Consider the following 20,277-nt stretch of genomic DNA (forward strand, 5'->3'; position numbering starts at 1 on the left):
CAGCTCTGGAAGCAATAACGGTAATGCTCGGAGTAGAGTTGAACCGAGTTGTCATAGTGGAGGCATTTTTATTAAAAAATCCTGTGGCTACAATTTATTTTGTTGTGGAAACGCAAGCGTGTACTACGCTTGCAAAACACTACCACAGACGGAGAGCGATTTGAAGTATGTTTGTTAATTTATATTTATTTGGAATAGTTTTGCTGCCTGCCTCACACAACCGCGTGTATACCAGTGGTGAGACACAAAATGTATCTCTCTCTAGTAAATGTTTGTCTTGTCTATTTGTTGGACTGTTAGAATGTACCGACCGAGAAACGGGCCGTTTGATTGACCGAAGCGAGCAGTCCGATGTCCGTATGCATATCCACGGTATGGACAGTTACTCAAAGCTCGTTTATTTACGAGTTTAGCTGAGAAAATTTCTTTCAACCGTTCGTTAAGGTGGACAAGCATCAAAGCATCGGCCGATGTTAGCAATAGCTATTTGCTTCAGACGGCTGGATACGTTCGTCTCGGGGTGTGACGTACGGGCTGCCATGTGGCTACACGAAAGTCCGGTGCTGGTGTTTGTGCAGTGCATTGTCAGGTGATCGTGGGGGTATCGGTTGGTTCCTCGATAGCATATAGCGTAACCAGGCTGTTGGATATTGTTCCGATGGAAAACCAACGGGCACGTTGTGTCAATTTCAAATATCGTTTAGGAATTCGTATAAGTACGGAAAGGAGATATACTAATGGAAATTTTAAGGAGAAAATTTCTTTCTAATTATTATCTATTCTTTATTATTTGTCTTATTCCTTGTTTTTCTTAGCTTAAAGCTCTTGTTAGGTGATGCTGGTCATATAATGGGCTTACGTAAATCCTTAATGGGATTTGAGGGCACGGTCCGGATGGGATTTGATCCACGATTTAGTCGGTGTTATTATTCGGTGGCTTGCCCGTTATCGCCTCGGCTACCAGACCACTCTTAATATCTATGCTAGGCTTACCTATTTTTATCTCCTTGTCCAAAAATAGGCTTACCTATTATTGGTACCTAGTCGAACAAAATTTTTGCGTGGATTTCACGCGTTTTTACTCTTCACCGGTGCGGATGTTGCCGAATTTGAAAAAGAACACGCCTTCTATCGTCATTGTTTCCACCTCCGTTCAAATCACCCCACAAGCACCGCAATCAAAATAAACAAAATTTTCGTCCTACTAACTGTTAAAAAAGAATTCGTAAATTAAATGAATACTTATGGAACTGTCCTGCAACTGTGATCAATTTTACACCAAAGATAAAGTAGAATTTTTTTAGTATTAAATTTTTTTTACATCGTGTCGCATACGCAAAAAAGCTACCTTTTTGTCTGCTCGATCAAATTTTGATTGTAGGTTGAAAAGGTTTGGTTACTTCCTACTTCTGTTCCACCCAATTACATTGTCACGATGTTTGACTCGAGCAAACAAACTTTCCCAATCAACTGTAAACGTATCTATGAAAGTAGCTCTTGTTATATGGACTCAGTTCACTGTACGAACTGAATGATATAAAAATCGAGTGTTAGTAATGAACTTTCGTCGGTTGATGTTAAATTCATTTGAACATTTCGTGTTAAAATCAGAATTTTCTTGTGATTGTTATTTCATTTTTGTTGCTGAGTTTTTCATTGAATTAATCGTGTTTTGTTGCTTCGTAGGTTTGTTTTTGAAAATTTGAATACAAAATAGATTTAATTTTTTTTGTTTAGCCACAATAGCACACCAATTTAAGTTTAAAATATAAACAAAAGATTAGCTAAATAAATAGCTAAATATATAGTTAAATAAATAGATAAAAAATATATGTGAACAGCTTCGCGAAATTTCGGATCGATTTTTTGTTGTAATAGTTACCAAACAGGATTGTAGCTTTCGAGGTTCCAAAATGCAAGAGGTCTTATTCTTTTTTTTATAGCCCTATTTATAAGTTTTTCATGAGTGTTCCTATCGTGGGAGACCAACTCACTACTCTCTATTTTCTCGCTACTCACTTGACGAAACTAGCTTTCGTCAAATGGCCCTCTTGACGTCTACGCGTCAACAATATGAATCGCTTGATAAATAAGTAAAAAAATAAATAAATAAATAAATAAATAAATAAATAAATAAAAAATAAATAGCTAAATGATTAAATAAATAAGCAAATAGCTGAATGATTAAATAAATAAATAGCTAAATAGCTAAATCAATAAACAGCGGAATAACTAAATAGCTAAATAAATTGCTAAGCAAATTGGTAAATAAATTGCTAAATAAATAAATAAATAGCTAAACTAATAAATGAATTGCAAAAAAAAAAATGAAATATTTGCTTCATTTATGAATGAATATCTAAATGAATGAAATATTTTCTAAATAAAAAAATAACTAAATAGCTAAATAAATTCGTAAATAGCTTAAAAATACGTAAATAGCTAAATAGATAAATGGTGAAATAAATTAATAAATTACTAAATAAATAAAATATTTGCTAAATTAATAAATAAATTAATAGCTTAATTAATAATAAGCTCAATATGAAATAGCTGAATAAATAGCTGATAGAATAGCGAAATAAATAGCTTGGTAAATAAATGAATTAATAGATTAAAACATTTGTTTTGATGAATATACCAAAATTTATATTAATTTTATTGATATATAACACTGCAAAGCACTGGTTTCATTTATAATTTATTATAAAACATGAAAGTGTTGCTCACGGGCTTTACTATTCCCCACAGTCTTGAGTTTATTCTCCTTATCGGTCTAATATCGCTGATGTTATAAGCTCAATGACTCGTTTCGTTGGCTTAAATTTAAATCGGTCGGCAATGGCAAATAACTTCTACTTTAATCGATCGTTGCAAAACTAATGAAATACAATTTTGGTGCGGATGTAACTGTTCCTTTCATGATTCACAATCTCATTGACATCTGATAATCCAAAGGGTCGATAACAAAGTGAGGTTAACGTGTTTTACACGGTGTAAACACTTCAATGTACATAACCAAAACAAAGAAGATAATGAATAATGTTTGCCTATGTGTATTCTTTGTTTGCAACGCTGTATCTGTATCCAATGTATAAAAATCGGATTCAATTCCGGAAAAAATGGAGTTATCTCCGGAGTGCACTGTTTCTTAGCGCTTCATCTCCCTCTCCCCTCCGCCGGCTGTTCATAATTAAGGCGTTACTTCGGAGTGTCTCGGAGTCGGATTAAACTGACTCTGGGAAAAATAAGGATTTACCCATCACTGTTGTTGATGTTTCCATGCCACGAGCATTACATTGCTCGTGGCATGGACATGGACCTACGGTTGTTTAAGTAACTTTCCAAATATCAACTCCTTCTGTAACGTGGTGGTCAGTGTTGGTGCTTGCCCGAGCCTGCAAAGAGAAGGTTTTGTTAAATCACCATCAATCGTAAGCGATAGTATTTTACCTTTTCTCTTTGAACTCCCTGTTGAGCAGTGTATTAACGTTGATGATGCTTTGCTGATTGTTTGCATGCAGCAGCCGTAGAAAGGCTTGCATAAAGGAGCTTCCTTCCTCTATGTGGCGGTACGATACAGTGCCTGGCAAGTGAGGGGTTAAAATAAATCTCATTTTTTTTTTTAAGGTTACCGGCTATCAGCTTACCATGATAGGAACTTTGAAAGGCAACGATGTCGCTCTTATCACTGACGGTGCTTCTGGTTGAATCCGTTTCCATCGCGTTTTTACCGCGGCAGGCTTGTACGACAAATATTTTAGGTTTGCCGCTTAGCGTTTGATTAGATGTGCAGTGCTCCACAATATCTTCATGGAACGAGTACATACTGCCATCATATCCCATGATCGTATCGTTTATTTCTCCATGACTCATGATAAAAACTATCAGGCAGCTGTATTTGCTAAAAGATTGTGTTGAAACTACAATTCAAAACAAAAGTTAGGAAAGGCTAATGCTGTAATGGTTTTGATTACTTTCATTAAAGTTACTCACTTTTTAGCATCTTTAGCCGTACCTCGCGTGCGGTATAGTTTTCATTGATGTCGAGACTACTGCAACGATAGTTAGTGAGTACTTCTTTGATTTTTTGCATATCTTTAGAGCTGCCTTGTCGATTGCAGTCGCTGTCCTTAAATTTGTAATGATGAAACACGAGCACGTACGCGTTTTTATCCAGATGGTACTGAGTGTCCTGTGCTGTGCGGAGGCTGGTAACAACACTGAAGGCATAAAAAATTAGATTAGAGATTAGAGATTAGAGATTAGAGAAAAATTAGAGCCAGATTAAACAATTATCTGGCTTTTGTAGAATCACCCAGTTTAAAAAAAAATTGAAATTTGCAACGAGATAGGCAAAATTCGTAGACTTTAACTTAAGTGTCATACCATTAGCGTATCTACACTGTCCACTGTTAGCTGTTCACAAACTTATCAGCAATGTTGCAATATTTTCATCAGGTATATCACCATGTACAGCTAGCAATATGGCTTGGCCAATAGGGCTATGCACCATATAATGCTGCATTCTTAGTGGGTTCAGATTTAGGATTTATCTAATCAGACGAGTGTGTGTTACAAAAGGTTCGGTTTCTGTTCAAACCGAACCGTTGACCGTTTCAGATGCTTGTTATGTATAATCTGATAAACCCTGTATAGGTGTTTATCAGATGGGATGGGATTGGGGGGGGCAGATGATCGGCGCCGCGATAGCGGCGCCGATCTTCAAACAGCAGGACCGGGGTTCGAATTATCCTGACCGTCCCCCCGTAGAGAGGTCTGACCCTGGAATCAGACTAACCAACTACGTGGTATCGGCAGTCTAGAAAGCCATTTCGATGGCCGGCATGACCTTAGAGGTCGTTACGCCAAGAAGAAGAAGGTGCTATTAATTGTCGTACTTACGGCTTATAAGTAAACGATGGCTTGTTAAAATCGTAAGCTGGAAGGCTGATTAAAAATAAAAAAATAAAAAAGATTATAATGTTTGTTTTGGCACAACGTTGATTAATCATCCTAGAAACGATGATGCATCATACCGTGTGCTTGTGGAGCTGCTCACCGCTGAAGCATCACTTTATATGGTAAGCGAGGGTCTTCTGTACACCGGTGTGTACGGCAGCGATGGGCTTCTCGGTGCAATAGTAGATGCTGTTGTCGTCCCGGATGATCGAATAGTTTGCGATGTTACAGAATTTATTGACGTTCTTGTACTGGTCGCCGTCTGTGTTACTTTGACCGCTTTCGTCACCGTCACGTTTGATGTGTTCCTGCTATAGCCGTCTGATGCTATCATCTGTTCCGTGTGGTTGGATTTCTTCCGTTCACTCTTGGAAACCCGTTTTTTGGAGCTGAAGCTGCCCATTATTTCGCTTTCGCGTTACAGTCACACAATACACACAATTTTATTCAACCTTTTGATTCTTTGATCAACCTCGATACTGTTGGGTACGTTCCAGCCAATTTGACGTTTTTATGTTCTGCAGACGTAACGAGATAAGAATGAAGATAAGATACAGGGTTTAGCAGTCCAGTTCAAATATGAAATTGGTTGTTTTCCAATTTGTACAACGCTTAGTAAGAGAAGCACGACCGAAATCAAGTTTGGAAAGCGAATTCAAAATCATCAGTTAACTCCTCAAAATCGTATTACTATTTCTCAAATTTGGCGCCATCGATAACTTTCATCCATTTTATATTTGAACTGGATTGGTAAACCCTGTAATGGTGTACATTGACGTTTCATGACAGCTGTGAGAATGAAACATTATTATGATTATGATATGTATGTATTGTTGGAACATTGTTTACTTTTTTTTTTTGTAAATCCTCCGACAGGCGACTTGTCGGAGGAGCGGATTGCGGCAGACAAATGTCAACGGTCAAGATTATGATTTTGGTGATGGCAAGTGGTAGATACCGGTAAATATTAGCTGCGACAAACAAAACTTATCCGAAATTAAATCCGCGAAAGAACATGTATATTTGAATTTGGGGTTTGTTGGAACGCAACCCTGACGGGACATCGGTTTAGAAGAAGAATTACATTCACGGTGGCCATGTGGTGGGGAAGAAGAAACTCGGACTTATAATCGCGACGATAATGTTGTTCCGCATGATTGCTAGCTGTGCGGACCAATATATTTCTTTTATCTGACTGTCCAGGCAGTCTGAAGATTCTAGAATCTTCCTTACTGGAACGTTGGAGACATCCAGGCTTTACCTTTGGTAGGGGGACTCTCGATGCTCATCGGCGGAGCAAGTCGGCCAGGCGACTTAGGATATTCAGACGGAATGTCCATGGCGGGCTTGTTGGAGGTTTGAGGCCTTACTTTGGGTAGGGGAATATACAAACCTCTGGACAACTCCTCTGTGACTGACAAGTCAACTTTTTTTTATACCCAATTCTTACAATAATTTTTGCTCGCTCGCACAAAATGTGTCGCGGTGCGATCGATAGCTGCAGTTGCAAGAAATAAGTAGCTATCATTGAACTGATTGGTCGCGGTGCGACCGATTGCTGAGTCTGGCTAAAAAGTGCCGGATATCATTCGTCGTTTGATATATGTGCTTGCTATGCATGAAGTTACTTGTTTGTGTTTTGTTGTTTTGTGTTGCTGACCACTGTCTGGACTCGCTGGTTGTTTTGAACTGATGGCTAATGTTGAAATTCATGGCTAACGTACGTTATTTGTTAAATTGGTGAATTTCTGTTCACCGTATAATGCTACGTAAGGCTTGTTGTATGCGAGATAATGTATACTCTAGTGAGATGTTTAGCAGATATGCTACAAAAGTTTGTGGCAGTATTGGATTAATGACATTTGTATCCTTTTTCTAATGCCGGGGAGCTTTTTACAGATGCTGTAAAGGGTTAAACTTTACAACTTCAAAATGGAATAAAAGTTTTTAGGAATTTTACAATATCCGTTTTGCGTTTTAGCTAAGATCAACCGTAATTTTAATTATTTACTCCAAATTTTCGATCGCAACTAGAACAGTGGCTCTTCCCGTCGATGGGGAGCAATTTCACCGCAAATGGTTTTTACACGGACACTCACGAGCGTTAAACGCTTGGAGTTTAACAAAAGCATAATCATTTGTCCATCCTGTTGAAGGGGGCTAGAGCAGCTTCCCAAAAACCAATAAGCCTACACCGAAGATGTAGGTGCAAATTTTATGTGTGCATGTAATCGGATTTTACTCAATCCGGTCATGTTTGATGTGTATTAGACTATTATATAAATTGAAAGAGAATAGAAGAAAAAAAATCGACATCCGGGAAGGAACAGAACGTTCTTTTGGCACATCCCGAAATGGAAGGTAGTAGTCATGGCTCTGGGAATAGTCCGGTGTACCCTTTATCGTGTTGCCGAAAGGGTTTTCTGGTGGGATTAATTTTGATAAACTTGAAACGTTGCGAGCATTTTAGCTCTTTCTCTCCCTTTCTCTCATTTAGTTGCCTGGAGCGATAGCTAATGAAATGGAAATCACCACCAGTGGAAGCAACGCCTGGCGCGAACAAGAAGCAACGTCCGGCCACGGGAGAAGCTGAAGGATGAGCGGAAACACCATCCATGGGAAAGCGATTTTCATTAAACAAATCGATGAGCAGCAATTCACTTTCGAATTTTTGCTTCCAGCTCTCGATCCCCTTCACGCCGTGGGATTTCTTCTCCGCTTGCGTTTCTTCTCGTAAGCTTTTGTTCTTAAGGCTTGCTTCAGTTCTACTAGCCGGATGAAGACGGAGCGGTACGATTGGATTTATTATCTTTCTTTGATGAGATTCTTGAGATGATTGGAATTTGGACGGATGGACTTTATTAAAATGAGCTGATGCGCTGCTGCAGATGCGAACATTCCTGAATGAAGAGGATTTTCGTTTTTGTTTTCTGTACTTCTTTTTTGGTTAGGGGAATGTATAATTCACGATGAATATTTTCATGGAATTATTGGATGATAGCAAATTAGTTGTGGGTGCGTGGTAATGAACGGTGCAATGTTACGGTTTGACTTTTGTGTGCTTCAATCGCACACAAACTAAAGATGAGAGTTTTTTTTTCGCACGCATGAATGGAAGAGTTAGAAGGTACCTGAAGCAACAACAGCGGACACACGATTGAGAATCGCATGTGTCGTCTAATCGCTCAAGAGTTTCTACATTTGGTGAGCATTTTGAGCTACGCTGGAGGTGAATCATGTTGCCTATGGATCCGTAGATAAGTATGATTATGGCGCAAAGATAAGTATGACGCAAACACGCGCTGTGAGTGTGTGGGGAAGAAGGAGTAGAGCGAGAGCGAGTAGCAAAAAAAAAAAACCGCTGAGAGAGAAGAAGGAACTAGAAAATTATTTCTTGTTCGATTGTGTGAATAAATATAACGTGCATTGGAAAAAAAAAGGTTCAAGTTTATTCGGCAGTCATACTCAATGCCCGCTTGACTTAGCGTCCAAACTAACACTTCATTGCGGGAAATTTCGATTGGATTCCATTATGTGGTAGTTTTAGCTTTTGATCTAATGCATCAAGCCTAGCGAAAGAGTTCTCTGAAGTTGACGCCTAAAATTGACGATGAAATCATTCGTTTGATCCAATAATTTAGCTGCAGCTTTTGAACCTGCTCCACAGCCGGTACAATAAACGCTTGCCAATCGCAAAGCTTAAGGAAATGGAAATGTTCAAATACATTTTATCCAAATTCGTAGCTGAGAAAATAAAATTAGCAATAAAACCATCATTCGTATTCGGAACTCCTCGAGATGCATTTGCGTTAGTATTTGCACTAACCTTATCAAAGTGGGTAAAGCGAGCGTGTGTGAAATGGATTTTGCTGATTAAAATGTGCGCCTTTTAGTTTTCGGCTGTGCTTGTGCAAACACACGCAGACGAGCATCATTCATTAGCACGGTAAACAGGCAGACATCCCATACAAATAAAACCTCTCGCACCTAAACGCACACGCATTCGTGTAGCAAGGCACACATACATTTGGTGGATGGTAGGAAAGGGCGGTCCCTGACGCTGGTTAGGAAATACGAGTGATCGAACAGCAGCATGTAGGATTATGGACAGGTTTTACTGGTAGAATTTATACAGTTAAATGTTCGTGAACGAGCTTTGCGAGTTCGAAAAATGTTTATTTTTCTTGTTGGTTCTCTCTTATTAGAGTCTTGTTTAAAACTAAACTAATGTCTAAAAGCCGATGTATAATGGTATAAATTTATAGAAATGTATCTTCAACATTTACTTTGCTATAATTTTTTAATGATTTGTGCAGGTTCTTTCATCTATAAAAAATGGACATCAAACCAGAAATAGCTAAAATAGTCAAATACCCCCTAGAAGAAGCTCAGCTCTATAAAAATTCTCTAATAAAATAACATCCAACCGCAAAAAGACTCACTAAAACTGCGAGAAAAGTTTCGTGTTTTCCCGAAATAAAAAGCTCCCCATTCAGCTTTTTCTTTTCCAGCTTCCAAAGAAATACATAAAAGCAGATAAGTTTTTCTTCCTCTTCTTTTCGTTCTCTTTCGTGATAAAGAAACCATGAGTGTAACGGGTTCGATTCCGATCGGTTGCTGCCTGGTGCGCACGGGCACCGGGCACCTGGTCGTTTCGAGCAGGAATTCGAGCTGTAATGTGTTCCTTTTTATGCCACTTCAAGATGTTCTCGATTGAAATACGACATCGGATCGGTACCGCAGCATATCTGCAGTGTCGCGTCAGGGGTGTCCTTTTGCTTCCATTCCGCCACCACCACTCCGGTTCTGGTTGGGCAAGCTTTCTGCCTCGGAGCGAATCGCACGAACGCAAACAACCCCCGTCTTTCCGGGGCAGGTGTGAATCAATCTTTGGAACGAAAAATTTATACGTCCCCGTAGCACGATCGGGTAGCATCCCCGTTACCGGTGTGCATGATGGCTGATGGATTCTGGAGATTTTTATGGTTGCTGAATTAGATGGAACACTCTGAGGCGGTGAAGGTGATGGTTGAAGCCACCGCCAAAAGAAACCCGAACAGGTTGCTTCACATGGTGAACACATTCGTTCCCTTTGCAACGTTGATAGTTAGGGTTCTGGTGGTCGTCCGGCGTTCAGGTTCCTTTTCTAAAGCTGAGAGAGAGAGAGAGAGAGAGAGAAAAAAACATTCACCAATGAATCACTCGCACCTCGATGCGAGTCAAAAGGAAAACGATAATCAATTTGAGCAGCTTTTGTCACCTTCGTGTGAAGTACCGGATAACGTCAGCCAAATGTCAGAGGTTTTGCTAAGGGTAAGTGTGACAGTGGCGTTGAATTATGTCAATCTTAACGGGATGGGAGGGAGAGGAAATGCTTGGCGAATGCTAAGAAGGTCGAAAGTGAGGTTAATATTTAATTTTTATCTACGCCATTATATTCGGTGCTGTTGAATAATATATGGTTAGACGTTGGAATGGGATCCGGGTGGTTTGAATTCGCTTGTAACGTTGTAACCTGTACTTAATGAAGGTCGCCATAAAAGCTGCTATAAAGAGAGTTTTTGACAGTTCTTTTAAGAATAAGTGAACTTTGGTATATTATAAATAAGTCAACCGTAAGCTTTTCATGCTTTTACCCACAAAAAAATGTGATGTTAGTATCTCAAATAGATTATGGTTTTGCAAAAACCTATTATACCACTAGCCATGCGAATTCCAATGATCATAAACCCATCAATTTTGTCGATCGTTAGGCTCGACCAGAGAAGGAAAGAATTCCTTAATCCAATCACATTTCCCTTGCACACTACTATGCCGATAAATATGGGGAACCCCATATACGCATGCCTGCACCCTCTTCTATTCCAACAAACTTCCGGTCTGCTGCCGATCGGCCACTATCAATATTTGCGATTATTTGACCTGCCTATCCTGGTCCCTGACGTGGTAATTACAGTAAGATTTCCTAAATCCTTTCATTTCAGCTGGAATTTTCGGGAAAAAGGGTCTCAAAGCGAGCTTTCGCAGCAGCTGACATATGTAAGCCGGGTTTTAGTAATGCCGCTTGATTCCAATTTTGACTTTACGACTTACTGGGAAACTCCTGAGAGAGGAAAACGGTCACCCATCCCCAGCAGTGTTGTCGTGCGCAGTTGAGGATGTTATCTTGTATTTTTTGTTTCATCATGCTCTAGGTTCAAAGAATGTCGGCTCTTGCGTAAGGTTCTTGTCGACAGGGTGACCTTAATGTTCGTCTAGCCCTTTCCAAGTCCCACGGTTGAGTAGTTGATGTTAAGCGAGAAACAAAACAACCTCAAAAACCCGCTCCACTCACTGCAGTAGAGTGGGAAGAAAAGGCTTCCAAGGCTCAAACCGCATCCATGTTGCCGCAGTGGCACACGGTTCAACGTCTTGTCGGGAGTGTCGGAACAATTCCACTTGGAAAAACCCCAAAATCTTCAACGAAAGATAAAATTATCACTTTATTGTTGTTTGATGATGTTTTTGCGGGTGTGCCTTAGACGCATCTTGGGTGTAGAAGTTGGGGTGGTTTAAGGGAATTGGACCGGAAACACGCAGAACAGCACCATCGTGTGCTGGACAGCATCCTTTAGAGCATCGTTTCACAAAGGAGCGACGATTTGGGGCAGTCAATTTCATGGATAAGACATTTGTCGGTGACCTTGCAGATCTTGAGAGCCTACCAACGGGTGTTTGTAGTTGGTCATGAAGCAGCAACAGCAGGCAATAAGAACAAGGGTGCAAACAGCTCTCGACATGCTTGTTACGGATGGTAATTGATCATTACCATAAATTTCGGTACCACCTTCGTACGGGTTGTACCGGCGTGAACCACTGGGCGTCTCCATTTTGGACTGCAGCATCGTAGAGTGATGGTGAACGGTTTCGCTCAATGACTTTTTGGAGCGGAGTGCCAGTTTTGGAGCGACGGAAGTTCGTAGATTCCTTTTCCGAACTCATCCATCCGGTGTGTCATGTTCGATTTTCGATTCCAAGACAGTACGAGGCTCTTAGGTTTGACGCTTGAGTAGTAACTCTCCCGTGGTGACCTTTTCTCGGTAGTTCCTGAAATTTAATTTCCGGTGTTACAAATCAAAACTTGGCCGCTTAAGGATTGCCATTGTGGTGTTGTGGTATTATTGAATGTGGGTTTTTTTGAAGGGTTTTGAAACGATGCCTAAAGAATTGACCTAGTTCGTTTTTTTGAGGTATGAGAAACGGCTGAATTTACGTGGAAAAACATGACTACTTAATGAAGCGTTGATAAAAGGTTTTGAGAGTTTAATATTTAAATTGATACGGCTCTGTTTGGGAATGTTGGAAAAACATATTTTTTTTAAAATAAAAAAACAAAACGCGTATCAAAACCCAAACTTAATCGACAGTATCGATGCATCCAATTTTTTCTTCAATATTTGTAATGCCATTCACAGCACTGTTTCCCATATTCAATACCGAAACCTGTCATCAACCTGCACACGTGTTGTGTTGGTTAAAATATTTTAGTTTTTGCTCGCCCAGTAAAAACCAACATGAATTTTATTCACCATTCTGCCTAGTCTTCTATCCACCACCCAGCCTCCCTCTACCTCTTTCTGCCCCCCGAAAAGGATCGGTTAGTTATGAGCGGAAATTTGAATAACGTCAAATATTCAAATAAATCACACACTGTTTTACTTCGTGAACTGCAACCGGTTTCAATGACGTGCAGTTCTTGTTGGAGAGTAATGGTAACGGGGGCGGTTTTTTTTTGTGCGAAAACTGGACGACATGTTTGCGTCCTGTCTCACAGAACGCGCACCCACACACACATCAGGCGCATTCACAGTGCATTGGTAAATATTTCATTATTTTCCATCGCGGCAAAGACCATCCCGCGTACCCGATGGCAGCGAGTTTTGTTTGTTCTGCCTGTCGTTTTGAAACAGAGCTGGACGTGGAAGGATAGGTCTGGTTGATGCGGTGGTGGTTGAAATTATTCATACAATTTATGGTTTTTATTCATGAATTATCGAGTTACAGGAGCTTCCTCTGATGGGCTCGGTTCTGTTGGAACGTGCCGTCCATAAATCTTCCTTAGCGTTTGGGTTTTTTTTTGCTTTCTTTCTCTTGTATATGCATTATAGCTTCGCTTGCTTCCTTGTCAAGCTTTTCGAAAGCCATTACTTTGTGATTGTAAAGTGCGTTGGTATCGGTTTTGTTTCTGTGCTCGTGGGTTTGTTCTTCTTTGTGTGCTATTTATTTGTATAAAATCCATTTCAATCGTATCGTTTTCATGATTTAACTCACATTTCCCATGCACAGATGCATTTCCGAGCAAACTAAATGTCCATGATGCACTTTTTGTTTGCTTACTTGTTTTCTCTTTTTTTGTGGCTTCAATATTCCATAAGTGAAGCTGTGGAGTGCAACATCATGCTGAGAAATTTTAAGTTATGATTTGCTTTAAAATATGCTTGATAAAAAAAGATTTTTTTTAATTGAGAGGCTTGTTCATGATGCATTTAATAAATACGATCAGGATAAACATCAAACTACTAGGTCTTTCCAATTAAAAAAAAATCAGTTCCTACCCAAGATTGAACTTTAGCTCGAAAGATGCAAAATAGCATGGTGTAAATCCCTATTGCTTTTTAGTTCACTAACTCACACTCTTTTTGTCAGACGTTGACGTCTATTTGTAAAAGCCACTCCTGACGAAACTCTTCCTTGACTTTGTGAAAAAAATGCTCTGAGTTTTGTACAAAAATGTATCAAAAACTGAGAGCATGTAGACCGAAAATCAAGTTTGCGCTTTGTGTAGATCGTGTTTAATTATTGGTCAAATTATGTTTTTAAGTCTCCAAGGTAGCAAGCAGAAATATTCGTCAACTTCAGATTGTGTCAATAATGACTGTCACAGACATATTTCAGTTTGCTTTATACCCCAGAGATATGTATACCAAATGCAAAAAAAAAAACTCCTTGTACACAAAAAACAGTAGAACATATGTTCGTATGAAATAACTGTTGCTAAATGAATGTTTCTAGCAGGCGAAAAATGATCCAATCACTTTTATTTATCGCTACCTGATGATGAAAATCGGATCTTCAATACCCCCCCCCCCCCCCCTGGCTTTGCCAGATGGACGCACTCCGTGACGGACGGCCAGTGACAGCATATTCCCATGGCGAAAAGTGAACGATACTCACCACTGTATCAGACGGCATAAATTCCAATCAACACTATCCCCGCAAAAGCACAAACACGCACACAAGCACACTGCATCCCAAAGTCAACATAAAATCCCGAATGCACATGGAAAGCTTCTTGCATGCTTTCTTTATTTCAATCTCGCTCTCGCTAGCGCTGAACGTCAAACGAGCAAAGCCACATGCATATGGGAAAACATTTGCAACAGAGCTTGTGTATGGTGTGCTCTGTACTGTTTGAAATGCGATGTCGGGGATGTCGCCGTTGCTCGGTGTTGCTTGGTGGGCTCTACCAGCCGGTTATGCTGCACCGGCAATGGTACGAAAATCGTTCGGGAAACTCCCCGGCAACACGGTAGCGCCCGAAAATGAATGGGTTTCAATGTTTGCGTTATCAATAAAATACACAAAAACAAAATCTGAAATTTATATAAATATTTCAACATTATTTTCCTACCCTTTCTTCGGTAGCCTCTTTTTACCTTCATCCGCTCGGGAAGGGTGGTTTTTGACACACACACACACCCACCCACCCATGTACTTAGTCCATTCGTACGACGGTTTTGTGGTAAACGGTGTTGAGTACGACGAAACTTGCGGGTTGATATACATTTCTCCCTCCGAAAACATGCAGACACCTTGCGCAGGGGCGAGAAGGACAGAATGCGGTAGGGGTAGACGATGCTGGAGTTGCATTTGCCGGTTGTCGAGCTGAAATTTATTCCCCAGTCTCTTCGCTTTTGTGGCATTCTTTCGCCGAATATAAATTTATAATCACAGTGATATTCAAATGTTCTTCAGTACCGGTTCGCCATATTTTTGTTTGTTGGCTGTTTTATGCAAACGAGAATCAAAAGCAATGGGTCGGGTGGTAATGGTGGGTGCATTTGGGCGTGCAATGCACCAATGGACGACATGTTCGACGCCTTGCGAACAGCCATAAATTTTGTTTAAAACATCGCGACATGCAGTGGAAAGAGAATCGAAAGCTTTGGTGCTTTGTTCTCTAATAATAATACACATACATTTCCATACACACTTGGTGGTAGAGAATTTCGAATCGTCTCTGATTGAATATGAACACTTTATTTGAAACACCCGTAGCGATCGGTTTCTGTTGGTGGGGCAGTGTTAAGCCGGCGTGCATGTGTCTCGATTGCCCGGCACACAGGTACCAGAGTTTGGGTTGAAAATTTGCCCTTGTGCACACGTGGACACTCCGCCAAGATCGTTTATGCAGACGATGTACATGTAGCAGTTAGTTGGGTAGGGAAGAATGACTACTCCAACACCCGGACAAGCTTCATTTGGATCGATCGTCACCATCTCAGTTGTTGTGGTGGTGGTGGTTGTTTCGGTGGCTGGTGTGGTAGTTGTCACAGCCGGCTCTGTAGTTGTGGAAGCGGCAGACGTTGTTGTCAACTCGACCGTTGTTGGAGTCACAGTCAATGTTGACAACTCATCTGTAGTGGTCGTCGAAACATCCAGGGTAGTTTGATCACCTGTGACCGTTGAAAGCTCCTGAGTGGATGCTTCTGTACTGATCTCTGGAGAGGTGGACAATTCATTAGTAGTACTGGAATCCGACGTTGTGGTCGAAACTTCCTGAGTGGATGCTTCTGTAGTGACCTCTGGAGTAGGAGACAACTCGGTGGTGGTGGAAGTGAAATCCGTAACTGTCGTCGAAGCAGTAGATGTTTGGGTACTAGTGGACAGTTCGGTAAACTCTGTGGTCGTCGTCGAAAATTCTTGCGAAACAGTTTGTGTACTGAACTCGACGGTAGTACTGGTAGTTGCATCTGTCGATGTGGTAGAGAACTCCTGTGTTGATGTAGATGCCTCTACAGTTGTCGTCGACAGCTCCTGTGTAGAAATTTCTGCACTGACCGTTGTGGATAGTTCTTCAATAGTTGTAGTAGATGGCTCTAAAGTTGTTGTTGAAAACTCCTGTGTTGAAGTTGTTGTACTAAGCTCGACAGTAGTCGAATCGGTCGTTGTCGATGGTACGATGGTTGTGGTGCTTGGTAAGTCCGGCGTTGTCATTACACTGCTTGATGTTAGCTCGGGTGTAGTTGGCTCAAAGGTAGTCGATTCTGGTACAGTCGTGGAGGTGGTAGAATCGATAGGAGTGGACGGTTCAAAAGTAGTAGTTGGAGCGAATGTGGTCGTTTCAGTAATGGGCATGGTTGTAGTATCGGCAGGTGTAGTAGAAACTTGAGACGACGTAGGTTCCTGAGTGGTAAAGGAAGGGCTTGTTGTGAATGGAATGGTAGTAGAGGTAAAGTCTGTAGTTGCCGTATTCCAATCCGTAGTAGACGTGATCGATGGTGTCATGCCGGTCGTTGAGGTAGGTTCGTATGTGGTGGACCCAGCGGTTGTTGTCGAATCTGGCTCACAAAAGCCAGGAATACATATACCACTCTGCTCTGAGAAATACTCCTCGAAACCACAGTTTCTAAAGTGAGGATATCCATCCACACATACGTAGTACGATGTACAGCTTCGGGGATTTCCAATGTTGTGAGTTATGGTAGTGTTGCAGTACACACCAGGTACGCGGCAGCTCGAATACTGTGGGTATGTGCAGGTTCGCGATACGATGTCGAAGTAGAGATTGTTGTAGCAGTAAAATGGTAGCGGTGAACCTTGGAAACACAGATTGTGCCTGGCAAAGATAAGGGGAGAAGAAGATTCAAAATCGTCACATACGCACGGTGGAACGTTATCGTTGTCCGGCTACGATTACCTTGCACAGTCCTCCAATCTCGAATCCGGTAGCCATACAGGGTTGTTGGGGTCGTCCACTGCCGGACAGCTGTATGCGCAAATCACATTCGTTGGAATGTCACATGCGTTGAGCTGCGAGTTGAAAAGCAGCCCATTGGAACAGCTTTGCTCGATCGGTGTTAATCCATAGCAGATGATGTATTGTGAGCAGTTTGTTGGATTCGGGAAGATTTCCACAACGTTCGGGTTGGTGCACAACTCTTCAAACTGGAACGTTACTTCCTGGCGGATTTCCTGTACAGCTTGCCCATACAAACACTTGTTCGTTAGTGTGTCGAAGTGGTGACCACTCGGACAGGGAACAATATTCACTACACCTTGCACACATTTCGCATACTCGGACGAGGACCGTGGACTGGGCAGCACGCCTCCCAAACCCTTAAACAATTCCTCCGAGCAAATCAATTCTCCTGCAGCGCAAGCAAACGCTACCGAAGCAAACACCTTTAGCACGTGACTAATTCTCATGGTTCAATCGTACGAGCGTTTCCTTCCGAGCAGCTGTCAATCGTCAGCCCAAACTGAGACGCGATAGGTGTATGACTTTCTTATTTAAGCTTGTTTTCCCAAAAAATGTTGAACCGATGCTTGCTACTGTTATCCCACGATAAGCAATGACCAGTTTAATAGCACGTTTACTCAACATTGGTTGGGGTTTTGTTCGCTGGCGACAATGGCTGTATGCTTATCGTTGCGTATCGTTTCACGATTAAGTCATCGTCGAAGGCAACAAATGTGTGCATCATCGGTGTTGATAAGCTGTTAAGTCAATGTTGAGCAGTTACAGCCGAATGTTTGTAAATTAAAAATAAACTCTGGACCTAAAATTAACTTCCGTTTTGTAATGACCTACCATCGCCATGGTAGGTATCATGTACTGTGCAGTTTGTGCAGTTTGTAGTTTTTGCTCTTTTAAGCAAGTGAAGTGCCTTTTGTTGTATTTTGTGTCTGCTCCTTTCCAAATCAGTTTGAATCAAGAACGCAAACTTATTGGTTGAAGCTTTTTGCCAAACTTGGGGTAGATACTGGAACTGTTATTGACGACAAGTGACGAACAATAGAATAAGACTACCTCTTTCTTCTCTTTGACTTCTTAGATCTATTAGGTCACGCTAATAAGACTTGTTGATATCACGTAGTCTGATAGTTAGGCCTCCAGACCATTCCGGTCCTACTGAGCAAATGATCCTGATGAAATGTCCTCCCGGTCCCGGTCCTGCCGTGTGAAAACCTGCGCCACTGTCGCCTTTTACTCCTTTGCAATCAATGAGCTGAGGCTTTTATTTGCAGATGTGGAGGACGTTAGGTGTTGGTTTTGTTGGTTTACAAATCTCTGCAGCAGAAATGATTTCCTCAAATCTGCGAAACTTTCTTCGTGTTTCCAGCTTATGAAAAAGAAGAAAGGAACATTATCGCCAATAAATGTGGCATCTCTATGCACTGTGCTGCTAGTCAAAACCTTGAATTATTTGTATACGTCAGTTGTTGATTGGGTTTTGAGATATTTTATCGAATGATCAATACGGCTTTCTTGCCAATCGATTTCTCCCCGAATATTGATTCCAAACTAGTTGCGGTGTTGAGCTCCTTTTACCCACTACTGGACAACGGAAAACCCTAATGTGAATATTTTTGTTGTCTGGGATGTGAATTTTGTTGCCTGGGAAAATCTCACTTCTCACTAAAGTGAGCTAGCACGTCTAAGTATAGTGAGAAGTAAAATTTTGCTCCCTGCGTAGGTGGTAAATACAGATCTTATCGAAGAATTTTTATAACTCCAATGATTCTTTAATAAGTTTACAGCTCCTAAGAAATAAAATGGTAAATTTTTGATGAATTTCAAATGGAGATAAGGACATTGTTGAATTGGGTAGTAGCAATTTATGTATTGCTTTTCGTTAGCAGAATGTTGAAGCTTGATATGTGGTGTCTGTGCTGTGAGGTTTAACAACGATTATATATTGCGATAGCTACATAACTGCATTTAAATAAATTTAAATGTCTGTATGTTCATGAAAGGCTCCTATCCTAGTTTAACATCTTAATACTTTTCTTTCATGGAATTTAGATTTTTTTAAATGTTTTTTTTCATTTGAATGAAATCACATCAAAACTATTCAAACGGCTTTGCAATGCATCGATCATTGCTAAACATGATCGAAAAATTAATTTGACGCCACAGTTTTATAGCACCGACCGCTTCTAACGCATGTATCAACTCCCGGTACCGTACAGGATGCACGTACCGCGCTTTGTATTCCAAAGCCCGGGCACTAAAATAGCCTACTGACAGCTTCATTCAGCATCAAATATAATTTAATTGATATCTATTCTGATCTGACCCGCGGAATTGAAATTGAAAACGAACCATTTCCGTACCGGGGTGCATTGTTGCACTATTATCGTTGCAAATTATACACTCTGCCACCGTCGGCCCTCCGTCGGCTGCGTAGCGTTACCGGGTTTCTGGGTGGGGCAGCCGGCTGCCATCGATTTGCCGCTGTGCAGCACGTCATCGCCCAGCTAGCGACAGAATGTGTTTTAATTAAATTTTCCTCGGCCAAATTTGTGTGACGAAATAATGGATTTTTATTCGTTATTCGACCGTGTTCCGCCGTTGCCGGTGAGTAGGTGTGTGTGTATATAGGGAAGAGCAAGGCAAGGGGCAAGAGAATGAGGAAAGCTGACACCTTTACTCCCTTCGGTGGCGGCTCCCGCTAGCATGGCAATCGTTAATCCCGAGCGGAAACCGGTGTACCCGTGCACCGGAAGAACTATTCGCTATTTTGGCTGCGTACGTTTGGAGTCCACTATCAGTGTGGCGGCAAGGCTGTGATAAATGAATGGCTATAAAATTATAAAACTATCGGTTCAGCGCTTTCGATTATACCCGGTCGGACAACGGAAGATCGAATTCGGTTCGATATATCGTAGCAAGGCTTGTGTAGGATTGAAGCAGAACGGTAGCTGGTGGTGTTTTGGAGAAACAGGTGGCGAAAGGTAGGTTTGATGCGATGAAATTTGGTGAGTTTGCTGGCGATGACACTACAATACACTCTACAAAAGAGTTGATTTGTGTGGCAAGCTAGACCCAAGATTGGAAAACTGTTGGAATTGTCTAACTGGGAGGTTCGCAAAAATGAAAGAAAAAGAAATGGGACAAAGCGTTTAACAGAGCAGAATGAGGTTATTTTTATTTATTTATAATTAATAATGACGGTCCAGTGCCGTATTGTCAACACCGCTTGTGTTGAGGTTCTTTCACATTTAATTTCTTTATTTAAATTAAATTTAGAAGCTTGTTTGAGCTATTTT

General features: G+C 41.0%; 4 protein-coding genes across 4 annotated transcripts in view; 2 read left to right on the forward strand and 2 right to left on the reverse strand.

Annotated features, from left to right (window-relative positions):
* Window positions 1–20,277, forward strand: part of LOC126567956 (diacylglycerol lipase-beta-like) — a 300,577-nt gene that overhangs the window by 28,186 nt on the left and 252,114 nt on the right. The window lies entirely within an intron of this gene.
* LOC126567939 (peptide transporter family 1-like) overlaps window positions 1–20,277 on the forward strand; it is a 490,614-nt gene that overhangs the window by 6,985 nt on the left and 463,352 nt on the right. The gene's annotated exons all lie outside the window — the stretch shown is intronic.
* LOC126567575 (caspase-14-like) lies at window positions 3,323–5,365 on the reverse strand. The gene is given in 5 exon segments (XM_050223792.1): window positions 3,323–3,398; window positions 3,454–3,586; window positions 3,651–3,923; window positions 3,997–4,223; window positions 5,040–5,365. Coding segments are annotated over 5 exon segments (1,035 nt in total).
* Window positions 15,307–17,430, reverse strand: LOC126567959 (uncharacterized). Its single transcript, XM_050224339.1, has 2 exons — window positions 16,922–17,430; window positions 15,307–16,840 (listed from the first exon to the last, which is right to left on the reverse strand). The coding sequence occupies exons 1-2, from the start codon at window positions 17,428–17,430 to the stop codon at window positions 15,307–15,309; spliced, it is 2,043 nt and encodes a 680-aa protein (XP_050080296.1).

Source organism: Anopheles maculipalpis, chromosome 2RL (assembly GCF_943734695.1).
Source record: "Anopheles maculipalpis chromosome 2RL, idAnoMacuDA_375_x, whole genome shotgun sequence".
NCBI classification, from domain to species: Eukaryota; Metazoa; Arthropoda; class Insecta; order Diptera; family Culicidae; genus Anopheles; species Anopheles maculipalpis.